The sequence below is a fragment of the Melanotaenia boesemani genome, chromosome 17 (genome assembly GCF_017639745.1).
Source record: "Melanotaenia boesemani isolate fMelBoe1 chromosome 17, fMelBoe1.pri, whole genome shotgun sequence".
Taxonomy (NCBI): domain Eukaryota; kingdom Metazoa; phylum Chordata; class Actinopteri; order Atheriniformes; family Melanotaeniidae; genus Melanotaenia; species Melanotaenia boesemani.
The window spans coordinates 15986777-16011164 of NC_055698.1; the positions used below are offsets into that span (position 1 = coordinate 15986777).

Here is a 24388-nt window from a genome sequence, read left to right on the forward strand (position 1 = left end):
AAAAGAAAGCTCCCGTTACTATGTGTCTAAGATACCAAACATAGTACAGATACACATTAGGGCCAGTTGCTTTACAAAGTATGTATGCCTTTCCAAGACTTTGTTATTTTTTTAAAGGCACACAACTGTTCATTTCTGTATACCATTTGGTCAGAGACAGGGGATAATCAGACTTCCATGTAACAGCAATACATTTTTTAGCCACTGCCAGAGCTATTTCAAGGATTGTTTTTGGTATTTGTCTAAATGTACACCAATGTTCATAAAATTTCCCATTAGACAGAGTTCTGGATCTAGAGGTATTGAAATCTTGGTATTGTTTGACAGAATATCATACAAGTCCAGCCAAGAAGCTCTGACTTTGACACATGACCAAGTACAAACTTCTATCCCACATGGGAAACACACGTCAGATAGTTGAGGTTGAGATAATCAAGCCTATCTCTTGAGTTAATGGTGGCTGTCAACTGATCACCACTTGGTGGTGAGCTGGCTCAGATGGTGGGGGAGGATCCCGGTCAGGACTGGCAGACCCAAGCGTGTTGTGAGGATCTGCTGGGAACGTCTGACAGAGTCCCCTGTTAGAAAGAGTTTCAACTTCCATCTCCGGCAGAGCTTCAACCATGTCCCGGGTGAGGCGGGTGACACTGAGTCTGATTGGGCTGTATTCTATGCCTCTATTGTTGAGGCAGCTGTGGCTGAGAGGTCGTTGGTGCCTGTAGTGGTTGGTGGACACCAGCAGTAAGGGATGCCGTCAAGCTGAAGAAGGAGTCCTATCAGGATTTTCTGGCCTGTGGGACTCCAGAGGCAGCTGATGGGTATCGGTGGGCTAAGCGGAGCACAGCTTCTGTGGTCACTAAGACAAAAACTCAGGGAAGGGAGGAGTTTGGAGAGGCCATGGAGCATGACTTCTGGAAGGCTTCGAGGAGATTCTGGTCCACCATCCGGTGTCTCAGGAGGGAAAGAAGTGCTCCATCAACACTGTGTACAGTGGGGATGGGGGGCTGCTGACCTTGACTCGGGATGTTGTGAGGTGGTGGAGGGAATACTTCGATGACCTCCTCAATCCCACCAACACGTCTTCTGATGAGGAAGCAGAGTCTGGGGACCCTGGTGTTGGCTCTCCCATCTCTGGGGCTGAGGTCACGGAGGTGGTTAAAAAGCTCTTCGGTGGCAGGGCCCTGGGGGTGGATGAGGTCTGCCCAGAGTTCCTTAAGGCTCTGGATGCTGTAGGGCTGTCTTGGCTGACACGCCTCTGCAAGCCTCAGCCTCCCTGGTAAGGTCTATTCAGGGGTGCTGGAGAGGAGGGTCCATCAGATTCGTCAGATAGTCGAACCTCGGATTGAGGAGAAGCAGTGTGGTTTTCGTCACGGTCGTGGGACAGTGGACCAGCTCTACACCCTCTTCGGGGTCTTTGAGGGGGCATGGGAGTTTGCTCAACCAGTCTACATGTGCTTTGTGGTCTTGATACAATTTAAAAAAACTGTATCAGGAGGAAACATGAACAGCCATCGACAAATCAAATACAACAGCCCAAAAGATAGCAGCCTTAAGTAAAACAATGTGTGCAATGCTGCTTCTGAGATAGTGTGCTAGGTAAAAATCAGCATAACCAACATACTAAAGACACACATCAACATAACATGAATCCACTAAAGAGACAGTTCACAGTCCCTGGCAGCCAGGAGTCTAAAAGAGCTCAATCTAACTAATCATGAACAACCTCAGTCAACAACCCAACAAACTCTAGATGAAACAATTCATAATTAACTACATAAAGAATTGTGCTAGAGTTGCAGCAACTTTAGTACAAATCACTGCAGCTGATTAACAGTACAGAACCTCACGTTATACTGGATATGATAAAGCAGTGAATATTTTAGAAAATGAAAGAGCATGTGTCTGGTAGAACACAGAGCCAGCAGCTGGTTAAGATACTGATCTATCTCAGCTGGATGCTGATGTGCTTTTCTTTTCTTTTCAGAATTAAAAGTTTAGTCCCCCGGAAAGACCAGGAGAAAATCATCCATGAATCCATCTCCAGTAGGCTGGATTACTGTAATGGTCTTTTAGCAGGACTTCCTAAAAATAGCATTAAACATCTACAGCTCATCCAAAATGCTGCTGCTGGAGTTTTAACAAGGACTAACTCAAAGGGGTACGCTGGGGTTTTCCTCTTTCGATTGCAGTTCTGATTTGAAACACTAGGTGTCAATGCTACCTTTTTTGCCTTTAACTTTCATCCCTTTAAAATCCCTGGGGGCAGCTCGACACGCATACCTGAGGCCTTGTTGGTTTGGTCATATGACTTTTGCCATGCTTAATCAACCTACTGGAACAATGCTTGCAACACTTCCATGTCACATGCTTGACACATGTTCGAGCAGATGGGCTTCAGCAACATCACTAGCTACAGCCTGGTAACTTCTGCTTTATTTCTTTGGCTTTCACAGTTTTTGAACTTTAGACTGTTATACCGGATCGAATTTGGATTCTGGACCAAACTTATTTCCTGGTTGGATGGATGGAAGGAAACACTGGACCTCTTGGAGATCCCTGTCTGGATCTGAGTAACCGAGCCCCGTTAACCCTCTAGTTCTCATTCAAGTAATCACCTGTTCACCTGCTGCTCGCAGCTCTCTGGAGAAGATACCAGATAAGGTTTCCATCACTTCTGTTGGTGTGTTCTTTCACAGAGTCTTTCTACTAACAGTCGTTCAATTTCTCACCTCAGTTCTCTTACCAAGGACCAGATATAACTTTCTAGAGAGACCTACCTGAGCACAATACATTTTTTTAATCCAATCCTAAGGTCACATTCTACTGTCATGATGCTGGACAGGACAGGCTTCCAGCAGTTTGGACCAACATGTCAGAGGTGATTGTGGTTAATTGTGTGATTTCACATGGTTCATCCTGAGGTCATCCTCTATATGTAAGGCTTGAACACTGTCATGATCTTCATAGATAAGGAGGATAAAGTGATTTTTGGTTGCTTTGGTTCACTGCTGTGACAAGGCACCTACATGCCCAAAATTAGCATCTCCCACACACCAAGGTACCATCTTGGGGCCTCTTCTGTTTAACATCTACATGCTCCCACTGGCACAGGTCATAAAGAATAACTGTCACGGATTGGGTGTATGGATCCAAGGAGAGGAGCGCTCGGAGAATGATCAAAGACACTTTATTTGAATTGTGCAGTGCAGTATGCAGGGTTTGCTGGAAGGACGGGCTGGAGCGGGCAGACAGGATTCTCCGTGGTGTGGACGAGGTTCAGGTACGGTTCTTGGAAGAGAGAGGGTACAAGTTAGGTTGGTTCAGATACAATACGATTTAGATCATGTGCACGACTGGTTACCACGATGAGTAGTATAGTCCAGCAATGACTGGAGGTCCGGGTGAGGTTTATATGGCGATGAGAATGATGACTTGATGTTCTCCAGCTGTGCCGTCCAAACAGCGGTGATGATTGGCAAGCCAAATATGGTCAGCAGGAAGCAGGGAGTGGTAATGAGCATGGACCATGACAGTGCCCCCCCCTCAAGGGGAGCCCCCGGGCGACCCAGCAGCCTGACGGCGACGAAAATCCCGGATGAGGTCAGCGTCCAGGATGAAGGAGCGAGGGACCCAAGACCGTTCCTCTGGGCCATAGCCCTCCCAGTCCACAAGGTACTGCAGACCACGACCCCGGTGGCGGACATCCAGGAGGCGACGGACGGAAAAGGCCGGATCACCGTCAATGACCCGGGCGGGTGGAGGGGGCCTGGAAGGAGGGACCAATGGACTGAAGGAGACCGGCTTGAGCTGGGAGACATGGAAAACAGGGTGGATGCGCATGGAGCGCGGCAGCCGCAGCTTCACGACCACAGGGCTCCGTATCTCCAGGACTTCAAAGGGGCCGAGGAACCGGGGAGACAGCTTGCGTGAGTCCGTGTGTAGGGGCACGTACCTGGAGGACAGCCAGACCTGCTGCCCAACACGGTACGGAGGTGCGGGGATCCTGCGCCTATCCGCACCCCGGCGGTTCCTGACCGAGGTCCGCACCAGGGCTGCCCTGGTAGCCCGCCACAGCCGGCGACATCGACCCAGGTGATGCTGGACGGAGGGAACAGCGAGCTCAGCCTCCTGGTCCGGGAAGAGAGGTGGTTGATACCCCAGGGAGGCCTCGAAAGGGGAGAGACCTGTGGCGGAGGAGACATGTGAATTGTGGGCATACTCCACCCAGCACAGGTGGCTGCTCCAGGCGGAGGGGTCGTCGGCAGCCACGCAGCGCAGGGCGGACTCCAACTCTTGGTTAAGGCGTTCTGCTTGACCGTTGGTCTGAGGGTGGAACCCCGAACTCAGGCTGACAGTCGCCCCAAGCTCGGAGCAGAATGCCTTCCAGACCCGTGACACGAACTGGGGCCCTCGGTCAGAAACGATGTCCACAGGGATGCCATGGAGACGGAAGACATGAACAGACATGATGTCTGCGGTTTCCAAAGCAGTGGGCAATTTGGGCAGCGCCACGAAATGAGCTGCTTTGGAAAAGCGGTCAGTGATGGTCAAGATGGTAGTGTTACCTCGGGACGGAGGGAGGCCAGTAACGAAATCCAGTGCTATGTGGGACCAGGGTCGTCGGGGAATGGGGAGAGGCCGAAGAAGACCCGCTGGAGCCTGGGAGGACATCTTTCCCCGGGCACAGACAGGACAAGCGGCCACGAACTCCCGGACGTCTTTTTCCAGGGTTGGCCACCAGAACCGCCGTCTGATGAGGACCGCTGTGCGTGCGCGGCCAGAGTGGCAGGCAACCCGGGATGAATGTCCCCATTGAAGAACCTGAGAGCGGACTTGGTCAGGAACAAAGAGTCTGTTAGGCGGACCGGTACCTGGGTCTGGATGCGCTCGCTGGGCTTCCCGGACGTTTTGTTCCACCTCCCATGTTACGGCAGCCACAACACAGGACGCAGGCAGGATGGTGTCTGGATCTGAGGACGGGCCACCGGAGCTGAACTGGCGTGACAGGGCGTCGGGTTTGACGTTCTTGGATCCCGGCCTGTAGGTCAAAGAGAAGTTAAATCGGCCGAAGAATAAAGCCCACCTGGCCTGACGGGAATTCAGCCGCTTGGCCGACTGGATGTACTCAAGGTTGCGGTGATCCGTCCACACGATGAAGGGTTGAGCTGCACCCTCCAGCCAGTGGCGCCACTCCTCCAACGCAAACTTAACAGCCAGAAGCTCGCGTTCCCCCACGTCATAGTTGCGTTCGGCTGGGGTGAGGCGCCGGGAAAAAAAGGCACATGGGTGTAATTCGCCCGTCTGTTCCGAGCGCTGGGATAGTACCGCCCCCACCCCGGAATCAGAGGCGTCCACCTCGACCACGAACTGTCGTGAAGGGTCTGGCTGAGTGAGGACCGGAGCTGAGGCGAAACGCGCCTTAAGGTCCTGAAAAGCGGACTTCGCACTGTCTGACCAATGGAACGGAGTCTTGGGAGAAGTCAGTTTCGTAAGGGGGGCTGCCACCAGGCTGAAGTTTTTAATGAAGCGGCGGTAGAAATTTGCAAAACCCAAGAAGCGCTGCAGAGATTTAACAGAGTCCGGTGTGGGCCAGTCCAATACCGCCTGAACCTTTGCCTGGTCTGCCTTCATCTGCCCGCTCGCGAAGACGTAGCCCAAGAAGCCGACGGTGTCTGAGTGAAACTGACACTTCTCCGCCTTCACATACAGTTTATTTTCGAGGAGTCTCTGGAGAACCAAACGGACGTGCTTCTTGTGTTCGGACTGGGTCTGTGAGTAGATCAGAATGTCATCGAGATAGACGAAAACAAAACGGTTGAGAAAGTCCCGGAGCACGTCATTGACTAGGGCTTGGAATACTGCCGGGGCGTTGGTTAGGCCAAAGGGCATGACTAGATATTCGAAATGACCCAGAGGGGTCTTGAAGGCGGTCTTCCACTCATCACCTTCCCTTACGCGGACCAGATAATAGGCGTTACGGAGGTCGAGTTTGGTGAAGATCGTGGAACCTAGTAACGCCTCAAAGGCGGAGTCAATTAGGGGGAGAGGATACTTGTTACGTACGGTGATTTTGTTCAGGGCCCGGTAATCGATGCAGGGACGCAGGGTTTTATCCTTTTTTGTGACAAAGAAAAACCCAGCGGCCAACGGGGAGGAGGAATGTCGGATTATGCCGGCATCGAGAGACTCCTGGATGTACGTCTCCATGGTTTCCCGCTCTGGCCTGGAGATGTTATACAGCCTACTGTTTGGAAGCGGGGAACCGGGCAGGAGCTCTATGGCGCAGTCATAGGGTCTGTGGGGAGGCAGAGAGGACGCTTTGAGTTTACTGAATACCTCGGCCAGGTCATGGTACTCGGTCGGGACTGAGGTCAGATCCGGGGCTTCTGCTTTGCTGGAGTCTATGGCGGCTGGGAGTATGGCTGATCGAAGGCAGGACTGGTGACATTCCTCACTCCAACCCATGATGGTTCGGGAGGCCCAGTTGATGTGAGGGTTGTGGAGAGACAACCAGGGATGACCGAGCACCAGCGGGGATTCGGGGGCTGAAATCAACTTGAACTCGATTACTTCAGTGTGGTTTCCAGAGAGTTTTAATTTTATGGGTGCAGTGGTGTGCGTTACCTGGGCAAGGGTGCGACCATCCAAGGCCTTGGCTGTTATGGGTTGAACTAGCGGTACCTGAGGGATCTTGGCTTCCTCAGCCAGGCGGATGTCCAGAAAACTGTCCTCTGCTCCTGAGTCGATTAAGGCCTGCACTGTGAGGGACTGATCAGAAAAGGTTAGTGTTGCCGGGATCTGGGTCTTTGTCTGGGTCTGGCCCGTCAGAATCCCGACCTGAACTGACGGGCCTGGTCTTTTGGCCGAACAGGACAGGTAGCCCGGAAATGCCCTTCTTCACCACAATACAGACACGCTCCTGCCTGTAGCCGTCTCTGCCTCTCCGTCGGGGTCAGGTGTGTGCGACCCACCTGCATGGGTTCGGTGGCCGAAACAGGGAGGAAGTCCGGAGATGGTTCAGGTGAAGAAGATGGAAACCACCTATGAGACAGACCCGGGCGAGGACTACGGCGTTCTCGGGTCCTTTCCCGGAGGCGATTATCCAGACGGGTGGCTAGGTCTATCAGGGAATCCAGAGTAGCTGGAAGGTCCAGAGTTGCCAGTTCATCCTTCAGGGTATCTGTTAAACAATGTAAAAAATGGTCCATTAATGCAGCAGAGTTCCACCCAGAGTCGGCAGCCAACGTCCTGAACTCCACCGAAAATTCAGCCACACTCTGGTTCCCTTGATGAATTGACATCAGGCGCTTGGCCGTCTCACGGCCCCGAACTGGACCATCAAAAACTTTTAATAAGTCGGCTGTGAAAGCCCGCAGTGAAAGAGTGTGGAGGGGCGTGGTCTCAAGGTATGCCTCTGCCCATGTAAGTGCCCGGGAAGTAAGCAGACCAATTATATATGATACCTTCGAGCGGTCCGAGGAGTAAGTGAGTGGTTTCTGGTCGAAGATAAGAGTACACTGGAGAAGGAATCCTCTGCATTTCCCCAACTCGCCGGAAAACGGTCTGGGATCCGGAATGTGTACGTCCCGCACCGGAGTGGGCGGAGTCGGCACGGGGACAGGCTGAGGAGCTGCGGGGATTGAAAGCTGAGCAGGTTGATTAAACAGGGCTGACAAAGATCTGGAGATATCGTCTAATTGTTTTTGCAAAGCGTGTTGTCCTTCTCCTAGAGACCGGAGTACCTGCGAGTGTTGACCAAGGAGATTTCCATGTGCAGACACGGCCTGATGCAGATCGCTTCCGGGTTCGGCTTTCCTGGCGGCTTGCTCCGTAGGATCCATATTGTTTGGCTGGATTATTCTGTCACGGATTGGGTGTATGGATCCAAGGAGAGGAGCGCTCGGAGAATGATCAAAGACACTTTATTTGAATTGTGCAGTGCAGTATGCAGGGTTTGCTGGAAGGACGGGCTGGAGCGGGCAGACAGGATTCTCCGTGGTGTGGACGAGGTTCAGGTACGGTTCTTGGAAGAGAGAGGGTACAAGTTAGGTTGGTTCAGATACAATACGATTTAGATCATGTGCACGACTGGTTACCACGATGAGTAGTATAATCCAGCGATGACTGGAGGTCCGGGTGAGGTTTATATGGCGATGAGAATGATGACTTGATGTTCTCCAGCTGTGCCGTCCAAACAGCGGTGATGATTGGCAAGCCAAATATGGTCAGCAGGAAGCAGGGAGTGGTAATGAGCATGGACCATGACAATAACAGAATGAGTCACCATAGCTATGCAGATGACACACAGATATATATTACATTCTCATCAGGAGACCATGACCCCATATAGGCTCTTGGTAAATGCATTGAGGAGATTAATGACTGGATGTACCTGAACTTTCTTCAGTTAAACAAAAACAAAGCTGAGGTGATCTTTGGAGTCAAAGAGAAATGATTAAAGGTCACCACAGAGCTTCAGTCTACACACCTAAAAACCACCAACCAGGCCAGAAATCTGGGTGTATTGATGGACTCAAACTTAAAACTTGAAAAACACATTAAGGGAATTAAAAAGTCAGCCTGCTATCACCTTAAGAATATATCAAGGGTAAAAAATATGATGTCACAGCAGGACCTGAAAAAACTAGTCCATGCTTTTATCTTTAGTCGGCTTGATTATTGTAACAGTGTTTTTACAGGTTCTACCTAAAAAATCAATTAGACACCTGCAGCTTATTCAGAACTCAGCTGCTCGAGTCCTTACTAAGACCAAGAAAGTGGACCACATCAGTCCAGCTCTGAGGTCTTTACACAGGCTGCCTGTTTGTCAGAGAATAGACTTTAAAGTTCTGATGCTCATCTATAAAGCTCTGAATGGTTTAGGACTAAAATACATCAATGACCTCTTGACCCAGTATGAACCTGCCAGAACCCTCAGGTCATCTGGATCCAGTTTCTTATCAGTTCCCAGAGTCAGAACCAGACATGGAGAAGCTGCATTCAGCTTCTATGCACCACATGTCTGGAACAAACTCCCAGAAAGCCTCAGACCATCCTAAAACACTCAGATTATTTAAATCCAGTTTTAAGACCCTCCTGTTCTCTGCTGCATTTAAATATTTTTTTTTAAAGTCCAGATCTGCTCTGTTTCTTTTAAGCTTGAATTTTTCAACTTGATCATATTATAATACTGTTTTTATCTAATGTTCCCTCTTTTTCCTTTCTCTTTTATTTTTAATTTTAAATTAAACTTCTTCTTTTCTGGTGTTTCAATGTTTCTGTTAAACACTCTAAATTACCATGTCACTGAATTGTGATATACAAATCAATTTGCCTTACATTGCCTAGTGCCAAGTTTAGATTTTTAATATGGTATAATTAATAACTTTGCTTCTGGATCCCCTATAATATAAATTCTAAATGTTAGGATCAGAATCTCCATGAGGACTGAGCCTATGAGTGTGTTTCTCCCTTCTGGTTGTTTGTAAATGATTAATAAGTAAATTTAAAAAAGGTATATGGTGATGTCCAACACTACATCTAACTGTAAAAATTCAAGAACTTATCATGAACTAAGACATGTAAGATGTGAGGAAATGGTGAAACCAGTTCAGACGGAGAGTGATTTAGAGAAGTCTTTTATGCAATTTATGTTCGTTGGAAACTAAGCAACAAGGAAGTCCTTTGACATGTTGATTAGAAATTAAGAAAAAGCAAATGTATGGCTGAACTGACACACAAGTCTTTACAAATAATTGTTTGACTAGTTTCCCACCAACATTGTGGTTGGACAGTTGTGTGTTGCAACCAAACTTTGTCGGGTTGACATTGTCAGCAACTCCGTCAACAAAACGAAAAGTCCAAAAGTGAATCGGAAGTTTGAAAACAGAATCATCAGCAAACTTACTGAAAACTCCCAGGGCAGGAAGGGAACGACTGTTTATGTCACAGAGTCGATAAAGGAGTAAAACGCAAATTAACAAGAGCCTCAGATTGTTTGTCCGTGGAAGAGAGCTGTTGTCTGCCGGCTGTGAAATAATAAAAAAAAGAAACTCCACGACTGAATTAGAAAACTGCTGATGTTCCATCTTCTCTTTTTGATTGAACAAAGAATATTTTATACTACCTTTGGTGACCCCAGACGTTTGACTCGTTTGCTAACAAATAAATTTTGTTCAAAGATTGATTGATATCCACTTTATTTATTATTTAGGAAGTGTGTATTTAGAGATGTATGGGTGGTTTGGTTGTGAGTGGTGTGTATTTGTGTATTTTCTGAGGTGGGCAATTTTTTAGTTGTAAGAGGATTGCTAGTAAGGGGGGTTGATGGATGTTGTAGTTTAGGGAGTGCGGGTGTTCGTGTGATTGATGGTGGGATTTAAATTTGAGTGTGTGGTAACAGTGTAAAGCTAGGATGAATGAAATTCAAGAAAAAAAAAAGTAATTTTATTTAGCATTTAACCCAGGTGTCTGTGGTTTAAATGAGGTGAGGGCGAGCGCTTGAGATTTAATATTGCAACTGGTATGTGTTTTGCAAGGCTGGGCGAGTTTATTTTTTAGCACATTTTATATACAAGACAATTCTCCGAATAAGCAGCAGATAATGGATGAATGGTATTTAAATGTGCAGATCATCATCAGGATTGGTACATGGGTAATTGACAAGTTTGTTTCATAAATGATCTAATACTTTATTGACCATTCCTACTTCTTGTTTAATGTTTTATAACATATGTCCATCCATCCATTTTCTTCTGCTTATCTGGATTCGGGTTGCGGGGGCAGCTGCCTAAGCAGAGAAACCCAGACTTCCCTCTCCCCGGCCACATTCACCAGCTCATCCGGAGGGATCCCGAGGTGTTCCCAGGCCAGCCGAGAGATGTAGTCCGTCTAGCGTGTCCTAGGTCTTCCCCGGGGCCTCTTTCCAGTGGGACGTGCCCGGAACACCTCACCAGGGAGGCGTCCAGGAGGCATCCTAACCAGATGCCCGAGCCATCTCATCTGGCTCCTCTCGATGTGGAGGAGCAGCGGCTCGACTCCACATCGAGAGCCCCTCCCGGATCACCAAGCTTTTCACCCTATCTCTAAGGGAGAGCCCGGCCACCCTGCGGAGAAAACTCATTTTGGCCGCTTGTATTTGCGATCTTGTTCTTTCGGTCACTACCCACAGCTCATGACCATAGGTGAGGGTAGGAACGTAGATTGACTGTTAAATAGAGAGCTTTGCCTTTTGGCTCAGCTTCTTCTTCACCACAACAGACCGATGCAGAGTCCGCATCACTGCAGACGCTGCACCGATCCGCCTGTCGATCTCCCGCTCCATCTCTCCCTCACTCATGAACAAGACCCCGAGATACTCCACCCTTTTCCGGCTGAGGACCATGGTCTCGGACTTGGAGGTGCCGATTCTCATCCCAGCTGCTTTACACTCGGCTGCGAATCCCTCTAGTGAGAGCTGAAGATCATGGCCCGACGAAGCCGACAGAACCACATCATCCACAAAGAGCAGAGACCCAATCCTGAGGCCACCAAACTGGATTCCCTCATCACCTCGGCTGCGCCTAGAAATTCTGTCTATAAAAGTTATGAACAGAATCAGTGACAAAGGGCAGCCTTGGCGGAGTCCAACCCGTTATAACATTTGTGTTTTATTTTATTGTGTTTGAAGAGTTGGTCAATGTTTAATTACAATGTGCATCAATTTATTGTTTAAACAGTGACATCATTAAAGACCTTAACATCTTATAATGTACAGAGATATTCACAAATGTTTATCTGATACTTTTATAAGAAATTAGAAAGGTAACACTAAACTAGCTCATGTAGATTATCTGATCTACAGCCAAGCCTCATTGGCTGTAGAGCCTGCTCATTGGTGGAGATAGTAAGCCCCACTTTCTTGTGGGCCTGGACTGCCTCAATCTTAAAACAAAGAAACCAGAACTTAGAGAGTTCTGCAGATGCTTCAGAATTTCTTCTGTGTGATGCTTCTGGGGTTGAGTCTAGAGAGCTCTCTTCAGTCTTCTTTCTTTTACTTTTCCCTCCGGCCACACCTTTCAGAGAGGTGGAGGAACTGGAAAAAAAATGGAGTTTCCAGAAGAATTAAGTTTTGTCATGATACATAAAGATGCATCTAAAGCTTGAGCCTGCATTATAATGTGCACGAAGGATGTAGAGAGAGGAAATTCACCATGTTCGGTTTTAAGTCTACATTTCTTTGTTTTTTTAACTAGTTAAACTAGTTTATGTTTTTCCCTTTTAACTTTTGTAACTGCTTAAATCAAGCTTGTGTGCTTCAGCGCCAGTTTACACAAGTTTTTTCCTATTTTGGCTCATCAAAGCTGGACTTTTGACCTTTTTGCCAGAACACGGCAGACAATTTCAATATCTACCATCTGTTGACACCACCAATCCAGAAGCATATTGAGACGAGACTGAAGGAGCAGACAGAATTCTTCAGACCCAAACCTGCGGACCACCACGAGTAAAAGATCATTTGGGCCTTCACAGCAGCTTAGCCGGGATCCAAACCACCCAGCCAAGTTTCTCTTCTGTGTCGTAAGTGGGTCGACTTGATCCAAAAGAACTGGATGAGTCCTACCCTCTATCTTCTCTATTTGCCTGCAAAGAAGAATTGATTGGTTGTCTGAGAGAATTGGTTATAGTGAAATAATTTGTCTTTGAGTAAAACTTCCGGCTTAAACAGATAAAACTCTTTTCAGCTTTATAGGATTTTTTTTCTTTTTTTTTTTTTTTTGCTCAACACCTTACATGACCTTTCAATAAGATTCTGGTTTGAACCTCACACTTGCATTTACAATTGTTTGGTTTATGTTTATCCTGTTTTTTTTTTTTTTCTTTTGTAAATATTCCTCAGACATTATGCATATTTACTGTAGTTTAATAAATCTTAAATTTTATTTTAACTAGTTGTGATTTGTAATTTCGTTTTATGAATCATGTTTTGGTCCCTTCCAATGGGAACTTGCATCATTAGCATCTTGAGACTGATTTGATTTGACTAGCTTAAATTTATTAGTTTATTCAATTAATTAATCTAAGACTTTAATGCTTTCCATGCTGCTATTAGAACTAGTGTGGTGGTTCCCAGAGTTTATAAATATTATTATTATTATTATTATTATTATTATTATTATTATTATTATTAATAATAATAATAATAATAATAAATCAGCATTGTAATGCGTCATTAATATGTGCTCAATGTTCAGCATACAAATGCGGTTGACCAAGAAATTTTGTCTTTCACTCTCATCTGATTCTTTCTCTCTACTAATCGGACCGTTGACAACCCAACAAAGTGATGTCTTCACAGCACTTGGTCTGTTGTTCTGGCTACTGATAATCTCCCATGGTTCCATAGCTTTGTATGCGTTGGCACCGATGAGAAGGCCACTATCTGCATCGAATTTTGGGAGATGGACTAGGCTCAGATAAGACCACTTCACCAAATCTTCTTCTGTGGAATGTTGGCTTTCTTTGCAGGTATGTCTGGTTAAGTGTAAACATTTGGCAACTGTACGTATTGTTGTTCCTCTAAGCCATACACTTCCAAATCGGTAAGTACACTACCATTCAAAAGTTTAGGGTCACTTTGCCATGGGATTCAATAGGGAAGTCATTGTGCTAAGAATGAACTCTGTCTTTCTGCCTCTGATGTTCAACTTGTTTGGTTTTTTGGTTTTCATACGGGGTGCCAAATCTTTTATATTGCTTCAAATTTTAATTCAGATTTTAATAATTTCTTAAGAAAAAATATCCAATAGCTTCTAAACCAAATGATCCAGTCATCTCAATCCAGAGCTGAATTGAGGCAGATGAACATCCAAAAACAACACAACTATTCCTGACTTTCTTCATATTTTGTCATATTTTATATTAATATTATTAGTAAAATAATCAATAATCTCTTTTGGAAACCTATTTTCTTCAATAGCTTCTAAACAAGTGACCCAGTCACTTCAGCCAAAGCTGACTTGAAGCAGATGACCATCCAAACAAGACACAAGTCTTCCTGATTTTTTAAAGTTGAGTCACAGTCAATTCAATACACTCATAGAAAAAATGGCTACAACATCCGGAGAAGAGTTCACAGAAACGGTCCAGGGCCTTGTCTTTGCCGAGCTATCCACTGTTGTTGTGAACTAGCAGATTGCGTGTTCTGCAAATACATCTGTAAGCTGCTTTCGAAAGAGGTGGTGTTGTAAGCTGGAGGTTGACCGAAAAAATTTTACAATGCTCATGACAGTGTTCATAGTATTTTTAAGATCTCCACTGGGCTTTGCACATAATATGGACTGATGGAAGATGCAATGTAAAAACTGCATATGCAGGGCAATGGCTGAAAGCCTGGCTACCAGACCTTGCAGTCTACCCATCGTAGCCGGAGTGCCATCAGTAACCAAAAGGCAAACTTTATGTAAATCTAGATTTTGTGCCTTAAAAAATGACACAATACTTCCAAAAATCTCCTCAGCTGTGGTGTGTCCCTCAAGTGGAATAAGTCCCAAAAGTTCCTTCCAAAAGCAAAGGAACCAAACCTCACATCAAAGGACATCAAAGGATGGGTGTAGCAATGGGTAGGGACGATATGGACTTGTCCCTATGAATATCCAGAGGCTCCTTGTTTGCCCCTACCATTTTCTATGGCACAGGTCAGCTGTGAGTTACTCCGCTCTCTCAGAGTCATACTGCTTTATGTCCCACCTTTTAAAGAAGTTAGACTGTTCTGACTGGCTGATTGGAAATCAGGGGTTATTTAAAAGTTAATGTAAAAGTTTAAGTCACAAATAAATTATTTTCCAACTGCCACTGTGTCATGAATAATGGTGATAATAGCAGCCATTAAAGCCTGGTACACACATAATAATTTTTTTGGCTGTAATTGTGACTCTTCCCGAACTCGGACAGTAAACACCTGATCATCGTGAGATTTCCCTGTCCAATCATTATTTGATTTGTGGTGTGTTACGAGCAGATTTTTCCTGATAATCTGCTCCGAAAACGAGTTGTAGCCGACAATTGGAAATATTTAACATGTTCAGTATTTTCATGCTGTGTGTTATGTTTTCCGGTTGTAACTATGTTTCTTCTTCTTCGTTTTTTGCTGGTTGTTGCTATGACAGCATCATCATGCGTGTGTTGTTCTGTCATTACATTTTCGGAGCTCACCACACACAATATGATCAAAACTGATTTTTTTTTATCTTCACATGTTAGGTCTCGACCAGATAAAAAATCTCATAAGATTAAAAAAGTCATTATGTGTGTACCAGGCTTAAGCCAGAAACTTGATGGATGAAATGAAACTTAACTTTTTCATCAATGACCACTTCATCGATGACAGCAGGCATACAATGTCTCACAGTCTCTGCCTCAACAAAAGGCATCTTCTATCTGGTTAACATTCAAGCTACTCCATGTTGTCATGGATCAGTTCCATGTTCAGTGCAAATGCGACTGATGCCAACTTGACTCCTTTGAAAAGATGAAAACAGCGCCTGTACTTTTCTTCTTTGTTCCTCAGATCCCCTCTGGAAATCTTTGAAAAAACAAAGCATGTTTTTCACAGCAGTGCGTTCCTTGCAGAGAAGGCACACAGGTTTTGTTCTTGTGGTTGTGTGTCATGGGTGTGTGTGTGTGTGTGTGTGTGAGTGTGTGTATACATGCTTGTGTGTGTGGACCTGAGCCATGCCCCTCCTGCCATGTGATAATCAACAGGTGAGAATCACCTTTGTGGAAAGACATAAGAGGGACTGGCTTGTGTGTTCGGTGCCTTTTTCTTTGGAGGTGGATTCAGGTGGAGGGCCCGGGTGGTAGATGACAGGCAGAGGGACAAAGATGGGGAGAGACCAGAATAGAAGACTGTCGAGGCGCAGCCGCACTGAAGCAACGAGTGGACGCTACAGAGTTGCAGGCGATGCACCAGCCCTCATCGAGCTGAAGCACGGCGAACATCCAGCTGTGGGACCGGAGGGAGCGTGGTGAAGGGACGCAACTGGTGAACACAAGAGGGAGCAGTAGGTAAGGAGGGAACTGTGGCAAGAAAAATACGAGAGAGGATGCCCAACTAGATACGTGAGGAGGTGAAGTACACTTTGTCTCTCTGTACAGCTAAATAACCTCTCTCCTGCTCATATTATCCGGTCCATGATTTACTGATTTATCAGCTGCCCTAGCTGGATTTTATTTGTTTTTTCTCTTTTAGCTTGGTTTGTTGATAGCTTTTCTTTTTTTATTGTTTGTAGTGGATTTTAGCCGAGGCAGCAGAAACCATTGGTCGGGACGATGGAGACTGGCTGGCAACAATACCGCCAGCAGTGATATTCTTCTTCTTACTGGTCCCGAGGACGCATCTGGGAAGACTGCACCCTCTCTGGTCGGCGCTGAGGATTATAAAAGACTTGTTTTGGTTTTAGCTTGGATTTTTATTTAAGTGGGAATACACTGTACATATTTTACTTTAACCTGGCCTGTTGACTGACTGCTGCTCCTCGGTAAAAGTAATTATCCAGCACCAACGAGGGCTGACAATAGTTCAACCCTTGTCACAATGTGGGCAATGTAAATAAATAATTTTCATTCCATTTACTCTGAAATTGGCAATTTTCACAATCTGGGCATACTGTTGCAGCCACTGGATCACTATAATTACACATCTTTATAGGCAACTCTAGGTATGAGATAAGTTCAAGCAAACTGTCATTACAGACAATGCACCCACTTTCCCAACCAAGTCTTCTTCACACCAAACTTTTTGTGTTTTGCCATTTCTTGTACGTCCTTATCTGCTGCAGTTGCAAATTTAGCACAGTTTCATCTACACTGATGTCGTGTAGTTGGGCAATGGCCTCTTTTAATTTTGCAAGGATAGGTCTGCAAGAAGACAAAACAAGGATTTTTTGACCTTTTATATATTTAGAGCATATTGTTGTAACAACAAATACAAAATATTTTAAATTCAACAAATGAGATGCACACTGTTGACAAAGATGAGAAATAAAAAAATCCTTATCTGAACTGTCCCCATCATCTGCTGAACTGTCGCAACCTGGATCTTAACAGCATCCATCAATCTCATTATTGATGAACATAAATGTCAAAGACTAAACCAACATTTCAATGGGGGGGGGGGGGGGGGGGGGGGTAACAGAACAAAACAAAAAAGTTCACTTACATACAGAAAAAAACGGTAAAAATCAAAATGATATACAATAGCTAAAAAGTGAATGATAGTCTGAAGTGAGAGGACTTTTTTTCAGGATAGGAAACTTGCTTTACTCACATATAGTTATAGCTGCTAACCGACATAAACAGATTTAGTCAAATAATTACAGTAAGATAAAAGAATAAAAAGCTGAACTAGAATATAAGAGGTCTTTGTATGATATAGGCACAAATAAGTATCCAGCATGCAACATATTAACAAAGCATTTAATCATGAAAAACATACCCAGACCCTTCTGTTACATTTGGTGAAGTTGTTGGTGATGCTAGTTTTACACCTCTCTTGTTGGGAGTAAAGGCCACTTGATGGGTTTGATAGCTGAAAAATAAATCTCAGCTTTTGATGGATTAGTTTTAACTAACATTGTAAACAGCCTAAATATTATTGAAGCTAGCGGGGTGAGCTAGTAAAGAAAAAAAGTAGTTTTCATCTATTTTCTACTCCTGTTTATTCCAATATGGGATTACAGGATTACAGAGCCAATCCCAGCAGTTGGCAATATGTAGCCTACACTCTAGAAACACTTAGTCAAAGGCAGAGCTAACGCAGACACAAACATTCAGGCTCACATTGTTACACATAGACTCCAGGGAGACAAGGGCAAGTTAACAAGGCTTATTCACAGACTGGTATTCTGAAGATAAACATACTGTTACCGATACAGGGTTGAGGAATCTGGGAACGGAGAGGGAGTGAGTCCATTAGGTGTGAGGTTTAAGGTCCAACAAGGAGTAACTGAGAAGGTGAAGTATATAAGGGCTGGAGAGTCAATGGGGAACAGGTGTGACAGGTTGGGTTAATGCTGATGAGTGGATCAGGAACTGGTGTGAAGGATCAAGGAAGTGAGGAGTGAATGGAGTGACTGTCTAGGAGTGTCATGACTGATGAGTGGCTGTAACACACATGCATTCCTAGGGAGAATTTAGAGTGAACAGTTCACCTAACATAAATATGGATGGTGGTGGGAAGTCAGAGTAGAAAGAGCCAACACATGCATGGGGAAAACATGCATAAAGCTAAACAAACAAGCTAGCTATCAAAACAAGCTAGCTAATCGTCTTTTACTTACATTTCCAATAGCAACAGGCCTAATTTGGCATCCGTCTTGCATTCCGTCCTCTCTCTGAGATCTCTCCAGCGAGTAAAGACCAGACCAATGTTAACTCTTGTTTTGTCTCTGGCTCTTTTGCTTTATCATTTTCTTTTCCTTGCTTGTTCTGATAATGTTATCTTGTTTTTTTTTTTTTTTGCTGGATTGGCCATGGTGCGCATCGTTGCGTTGCCGCTGGTGTGCTTATACAATTGCTAGCATGTTTCATAATGCTGTAAAGTGAAATTCAGCTCCAACGCTATGCGGCATCCCGGATGAGAAAGCTGTATAGTATAGCTTTTCAGCTGCTGGATGCTGCTTGCCAGTGACAGCTCCGGAAATGTGCTTAATGAATGTTGGTGTGACATCAAAACGAGTCATAAACACATATTTTAAAAGTAAAAAAGTTATGGAGTGGGTCTTTAAACGTGTCCTTACTTTATTGCCTTCAGCTTGTAAAATTTCAATTTCCAGAACAGGCCAGGAGAATTTCAAGAAGTATTTGAAATACCCTTGCTTTAGGCCCATGGCCCAAAGAGCGCTACTGGGCTTTTGGCTTCCTGGGCCATGCGCTCTGATTGCCCTGGATGGCTGGTGCCCAGCGGGGTCAGCGGCTGCTGATCTTGGACTGCCGGGGCCTGTTCCCAGTGTCCGTGGGTGGCTCTGCATGGGGCCTTCTTCTGACACCCTCTCTGTTGGTCCGGGGTTGTGTTCATGGTGGGGTGACTTGGGTTCGTGTTCTGAGATTGCTACTTATCGCCATGGTTTCTGAGCTGCCCTAGTCTGCCGCTAACATCCATAGAGATGTGGTCACATTTGCACAATCACACTCATCTCTGATCACTCCCCATTCTTCATACTCTGCATGCTGATGTAGTCACTGAGTTGTCCATTGGGTTTATACACTACTTTTATTTAGGGTTTTTTGTGTGTGTGTTTCTGGTACTATGTTGTGCGATGCATGTTTTAGTTATATTTATTTATAGGGCAAAGGGCCCGTGCCAGGGAACCAGGCCCACTCAAATGACCACCTGGAACGTGCCAGTACCAACCCCAGTGTTCCAGTTACACACCACGGTACCAAGTCACCTTCAACCACTCCCCCCTTCCTCCCTTCACCCACCCCCTACACCCTCCCTTTTTTGAAAAATCTCAACTGCCTCTTGTGAATATCAATACTTTAAGAACAGAGAGGAAAGCTAAGAGAATCCTGGCAGATGACGATCACCCTCTGTCCTGTCAGTTTGAGCTTCTGAAGTCAAGAAGACGATTTAGAGTTTCTCTGGCTAAAGGTCCCTTCACAAAGTCTTTTATACCAAATGCCATCGGCATTCTTAATTCAACAAAGTGACCAATTCACAAAGGTTAATTTAAGTGGCTGCATTTTTTACGGTTTTAGTGTTTTATGTATTTTTGTTGCATTTGTATTTGAGTTGTTTTTATTGTACCTATGCAGTACTATATGTTAGAGGTGTGTGGGGGTTGTGATGGTGAGTCAATTTTCCACTTTGTTGGACAAGATATGTTCTATTCTATTCTAATAAAAAGCCTTAAGTTCATTTAAAAAAAAAAAAAAAAAAAAAAAAAGAGGATTTAACTTCTCATGAACTAAGAGAGACGCCATAAAATGAGGAAACTACCTCAGATTGTGGCTGAGAGAAAAACAAAAGCGTTTTCAAGAAGTCTTTTGTGGTTCATGTTGGTAAGAAACACAAGAGTTTTAGAGAAGTTGTGTGTGGAAACATAAGCATAAGGTTTTTAGGGACATCTAAGGAAGAACATGTTGAACTTTTATTTAAACAGCAGAGGGTCAGGATATATACAAAGGAACATACACATTGCTAATTAAAGCAAATTAAAGTACAGGAATCACATAAATGAAATAGTAATAGGTGGAATACACAGACCTCACTGGATAACAGATGTTTTTCTGATACACAGAAGGTTTGTATTTGTGACGATCACATGTTTAAATTAAATGAAAAACTGTTGAAGTTTCATCTTCTTTTCTTTGAGGTTTGTTTTCATTTTGATTAAACAAAGAATATTTTATACAATATTATATTCACCACACTCGTCCTTTACTGATGGAATTAAACTAGGTTTTGTGCTGGTTATGCAAATAGCTAAAATATTTGGGTATTTCTTTTCTACCCAAGTATCCCCCCAAGAAAAGAAAAAGGGGGTCTCCAACAGAAATAAGCAAAATGTGGAACAAACAACACAACAACACAGACAGAAAAGAGGACACAATGATGTATGGACAGTAGAACATTTCTTTTGAAATATGTGGTTATTTCAAAAGAAAGGGGAGGAGATAAAATGTGTACTTATTAACATATTTCATGACTCATATTTGAAGTATATAAAACCCACGTTTTGGATGACAGCTTTGCTCATACCTTGAGAAGCTCTTCAGATTGTAGGAACTGTGTTGTTGACGACATGAAGAACATGATGATCTTCACTCCGCTGTGTCTGACCCTGTGCTGGATGCTCTCTGTGGACTCCATGAGGGTGAGTCCAACTTCAGTCCTTCCAAAACTTCACCAATAAAATCATGTTTTGAGCAACTTTGTGTTTTGTTGGTAGAGTCCAGGAGTGGCTGTAAATGGCAAATTAAAATGAACCGAAACCAAATTTTTCTTGGCTGGATAGTTGAATAACCGTCATTTTAGCACAGACGTGTTTTATATTATATTGTTGTATACAGCATACTGAATTCTTGCTTTTGCACTTGTTATACAGTAGTTAACTGGTCCAAGAATTATAAATTTTTTTCTACATTTCCCTGCACTGCATTAAGCTGCAGTCAGACTTTGGGTCAGTAATAAAGTAATTTCTGTAATATCTGATCTCTCAACAGCAGCCGTTCCTTAAAGTTCACAAAGTCGCCAATGACATCACCAAAAAAGTCCTAAAGTTTTTCATGTGTGTCTGTTGTTCTTGGCATGAAAATCAAATTAGGTCTTCAAATGTGATGAGGAACATCATTCATAGCATTATTTCCACTTATAATGGAAAACATCATCACCAAGCTCTCATTCAGGAGACTGTGTCTTCTAATTGTCCACAGAAAAATTGTGTTGATGTACAAATATCAAGAGAGCAAATAAGACATGAATGATTCCTCCTTGATTCTGTTTGAGTCAATGACTGAGGAAAAGAAAACAGAGATATCAAATGGTTGTTATTATAAAGTTAACATCCAGTAAGTGCACTAGTAAGTGGTCACCTCCATTTGCATCTACATATGATAACTGGAATATTGTAACACAAAGTGTTTCCACAGACTTTCTTTACATGAAGAAAAAACATCTTAATCTGATGTCAATTTTTGTTTTTCTTCGATCAGGTTTCTAAATAGACCAAATAGACGCCAGCAACACCAAACAGCAATAACTGTCTCTCTTCTTTTTGTTTTTATTTTGTTTATAGATCCCTCTCATTCCTGTGTTCCCATTAGACATGGCTGAGGATTCGGTTGATGACATGTACGATGGCTGCAACGACAAAGCATCAATGGACAAGATAAAAAGCCAGTACTCTAAAGAGCTGACAAGTGGAGTATATGCACAGGCCTGGAAAGTAGCTCAAATGTGTGCTGATCAGAAGTTTAACATAAGCAGTAGGAAGGAAATGGCTCTGACGATGGATCACATACAAGCAATCTGTGTGTACACAGATATTTATGTGCATTCACAGTTTAATACAGCAGTCAGGGAACAAAGAAAAAATTATATTAAGTCATTCCAGTACCATACTTTACATTTCCTGTTGACAACAGCCATTACAATCTTGAATCCTAAACACCGTTGTCACATAACCTACAGACGAACTACAGTTGCATTTACTGGAACACTCAACCAAAAAATTCGTTTTGGCTCCTTTGCATCCAGCTCTTACAAAATGGACCTGATCCAATTTGGTAAAGAGACCTGCTTTAAGATTAACACCTGCTTTGGTGGATATTTGAAAAGATATTCAGTTTTAAATGACAGCGAGCAAGAAGTGCTCATCCCACCGTATGAGATGTTTGCTATTAAAGACATAGTTAAACCACCACGTGTAATCAAAGGGCTGGAAGACTGTAACATTGTCTATGTGTTGGAGAGTGCAGGACGTAAAAGTAATCTGAACTGCGATTTATTAAGTTTTGGGTAAAAGGTTAAAAACTTTTTCAGCTCTTGTTTCAAATGTTGAAATGTTGAATTAATTTAATGTTGTTCATACAGGAGAGTTGAAGAGTTTAATGGAAAATTCAAATTTATATCTTTCGTCTGTGTTCCTGCTCATATGCAACACACTCAACTTCTTTGTGCCTTTTTTTTAAAAATCAGGTGTATGAATGACTCGCAACAGCTGTAATGTTTGTCCTTCTCTTAACGGAGCTGCAGTGCTTTTTTCTGTAATGGGCCATTAATCGCAAGAAATAAATGTATAAAAATGCATCTTTGTCGTTTGTCTGCTATTTGGGACTCACTAAAGAAAATTCTACAGCAACAGTCTGAATTGTTTAGAAACCTAGGTAGAAATCAACCTGATGGAATCTAACAGCTGTGTCATACAAGCCCAATCCACAAAAACCCACCCACAAGGTACAAAGGGACTGATCAACATCAATCAATCAATCAATCTAGCAATCAATCAATCAATCAATCAATCAATCAATCAATCAATCAATCAATCAATCAATCAATCAATCAATCAGTCTTTATTTATAAAGCACTTTTCATACAATAATGCTTTCCATGGTTTAAACAATGAATGTCTTGAATGAATAAATAGAATAAAAGCATAGAATAAATAAAAATGGGTTAACATAGAAAAATAAATAGGCTAGGGGAATAGAATAAATAAGAATAAAATAAATAAATATTAAGTAAAAGCTAAATTAAAAAGGTGGGTCTTGAGCCTGCTCTTAAAAACATTAACGTTCTCTGCAGCCCTGAGCTCCTCTGGCAGGCTATTCCACAGATGAGGAACATACCACTGGTCAGCACACGAGCAGCTGAGTTCTGTAGAAGTTGTAGAGGTGCAATACTCTTTTTGGAAAGACCAGAGAGCAGGGCATTACAGTAGTCAATACGACTGGTGATAAAAGCATGCATCAGCATCTCCGTATTGGCCCGAGAGAGAATGGGACGGACTCTGGCTATGTTTTTTAGGTGATAAAATCCTATTTCAGTAACATGTTTAATATGTGGAATAAAACCAAGCTCAGAGTCAAAAATAATGCCCAGGTTTTTTACTTGTGATGATGGATTTAATGCAAATACCTGTAATTTAGCTAAGAGTTTCTCTCTCTGAGCCGCAGGACCAATGATTAAAACTTCAGTCTTGTCCTGGTTAAGCTGTAAAAAAGTTTTCTGCCATCCAGGATTTGATATCTAAACTACAGTTGAAAAGGGCATCCATTGGTCTTGTGTCATCAGGAGACATGGAGTTGTACAGCTGAGTATCATCAGCATAACTGTGGAAGTTTACTCCATGCCTCCTGATGACGCTGCCAAGAGGGAGCATATACAAATTAAAAAGAGCAGGGCCTAAAACTGACCCTTGGGGCACACCACATGTCATTTTATGGATCTTAGAGGAGCATGTATCCAAACTTACCATATAAGTTCTGTCTGTGAGACAGGAAGTGAACCAGTTGTGAACAGCACCAGAGAGGCCCACCAGGTGTTTCAGTCTGTTTAAAAGAATAGTGTGGTCTACTGTGTCAAAGGCTGCGCTAAGATCCAGTAGCACCAAGACTGAGAGGTTCTGTGAGTCACAGATAATCCTAAAATCATTTAAAATCTTCAGGAGAGCAGTCTCTGTGCTGTGGTTCACCCTAAATCCAGACTGATATATCTCAAGGATATTTCTACTATTTAAAAAATCATTAAGCTGAATAAAAACCAGTTTTTCTAAAATTACTTAAAAATGGTGAGTTGGATACAGGTCTAAAGTTATTAAGATCATTACAATCCAAATTGCTCTTCTTCAGAAAGGGCCTCACCACCGCCGTTTTAAAGGCCGCAGGGAAAACGCCCATCTGAAGAGAG

General features: G+C 43.7%; 1 protein-coding gene across 2 annotated transcripts in view; it reads left to right on the forward strand.

The window, feature by feature from the left end:
- Nucleotides 1-22773, forward strand: part of LOC121628111 (NAD(P)(+)--arginine ADP-ribosyltransferase 2-like) — a 44011-nt gene extending 21238 nt beyond the window's left edge. Inside the window, exons 2-3 of one of the 2 annotated variants that reach the window (XM_041967021.1) lie at nucleotides 20758-20855; nucleotides 21777-22773. In XM_041967021.1, coding sequence (XP_041822955.1) covers nucleotides 20784-20855; nucleotides 21777-22502 — 798 coding nt within the window. In that variant the 5' untranslated portion in view covers nucleotides 20758-20783 and the 3' untranslated portion in view covers nucleotides 22503-22773. Of the gene's footprint in view, nucleotides 1-20721; nucleotides 20856-21776 lie in introns of those variants that run through there. The other variant, XM_041967020.1, reaches the window with a different exon arrangement.
- Nucleotides 22774-24388: the final 1615 nt, after the last annotated feature.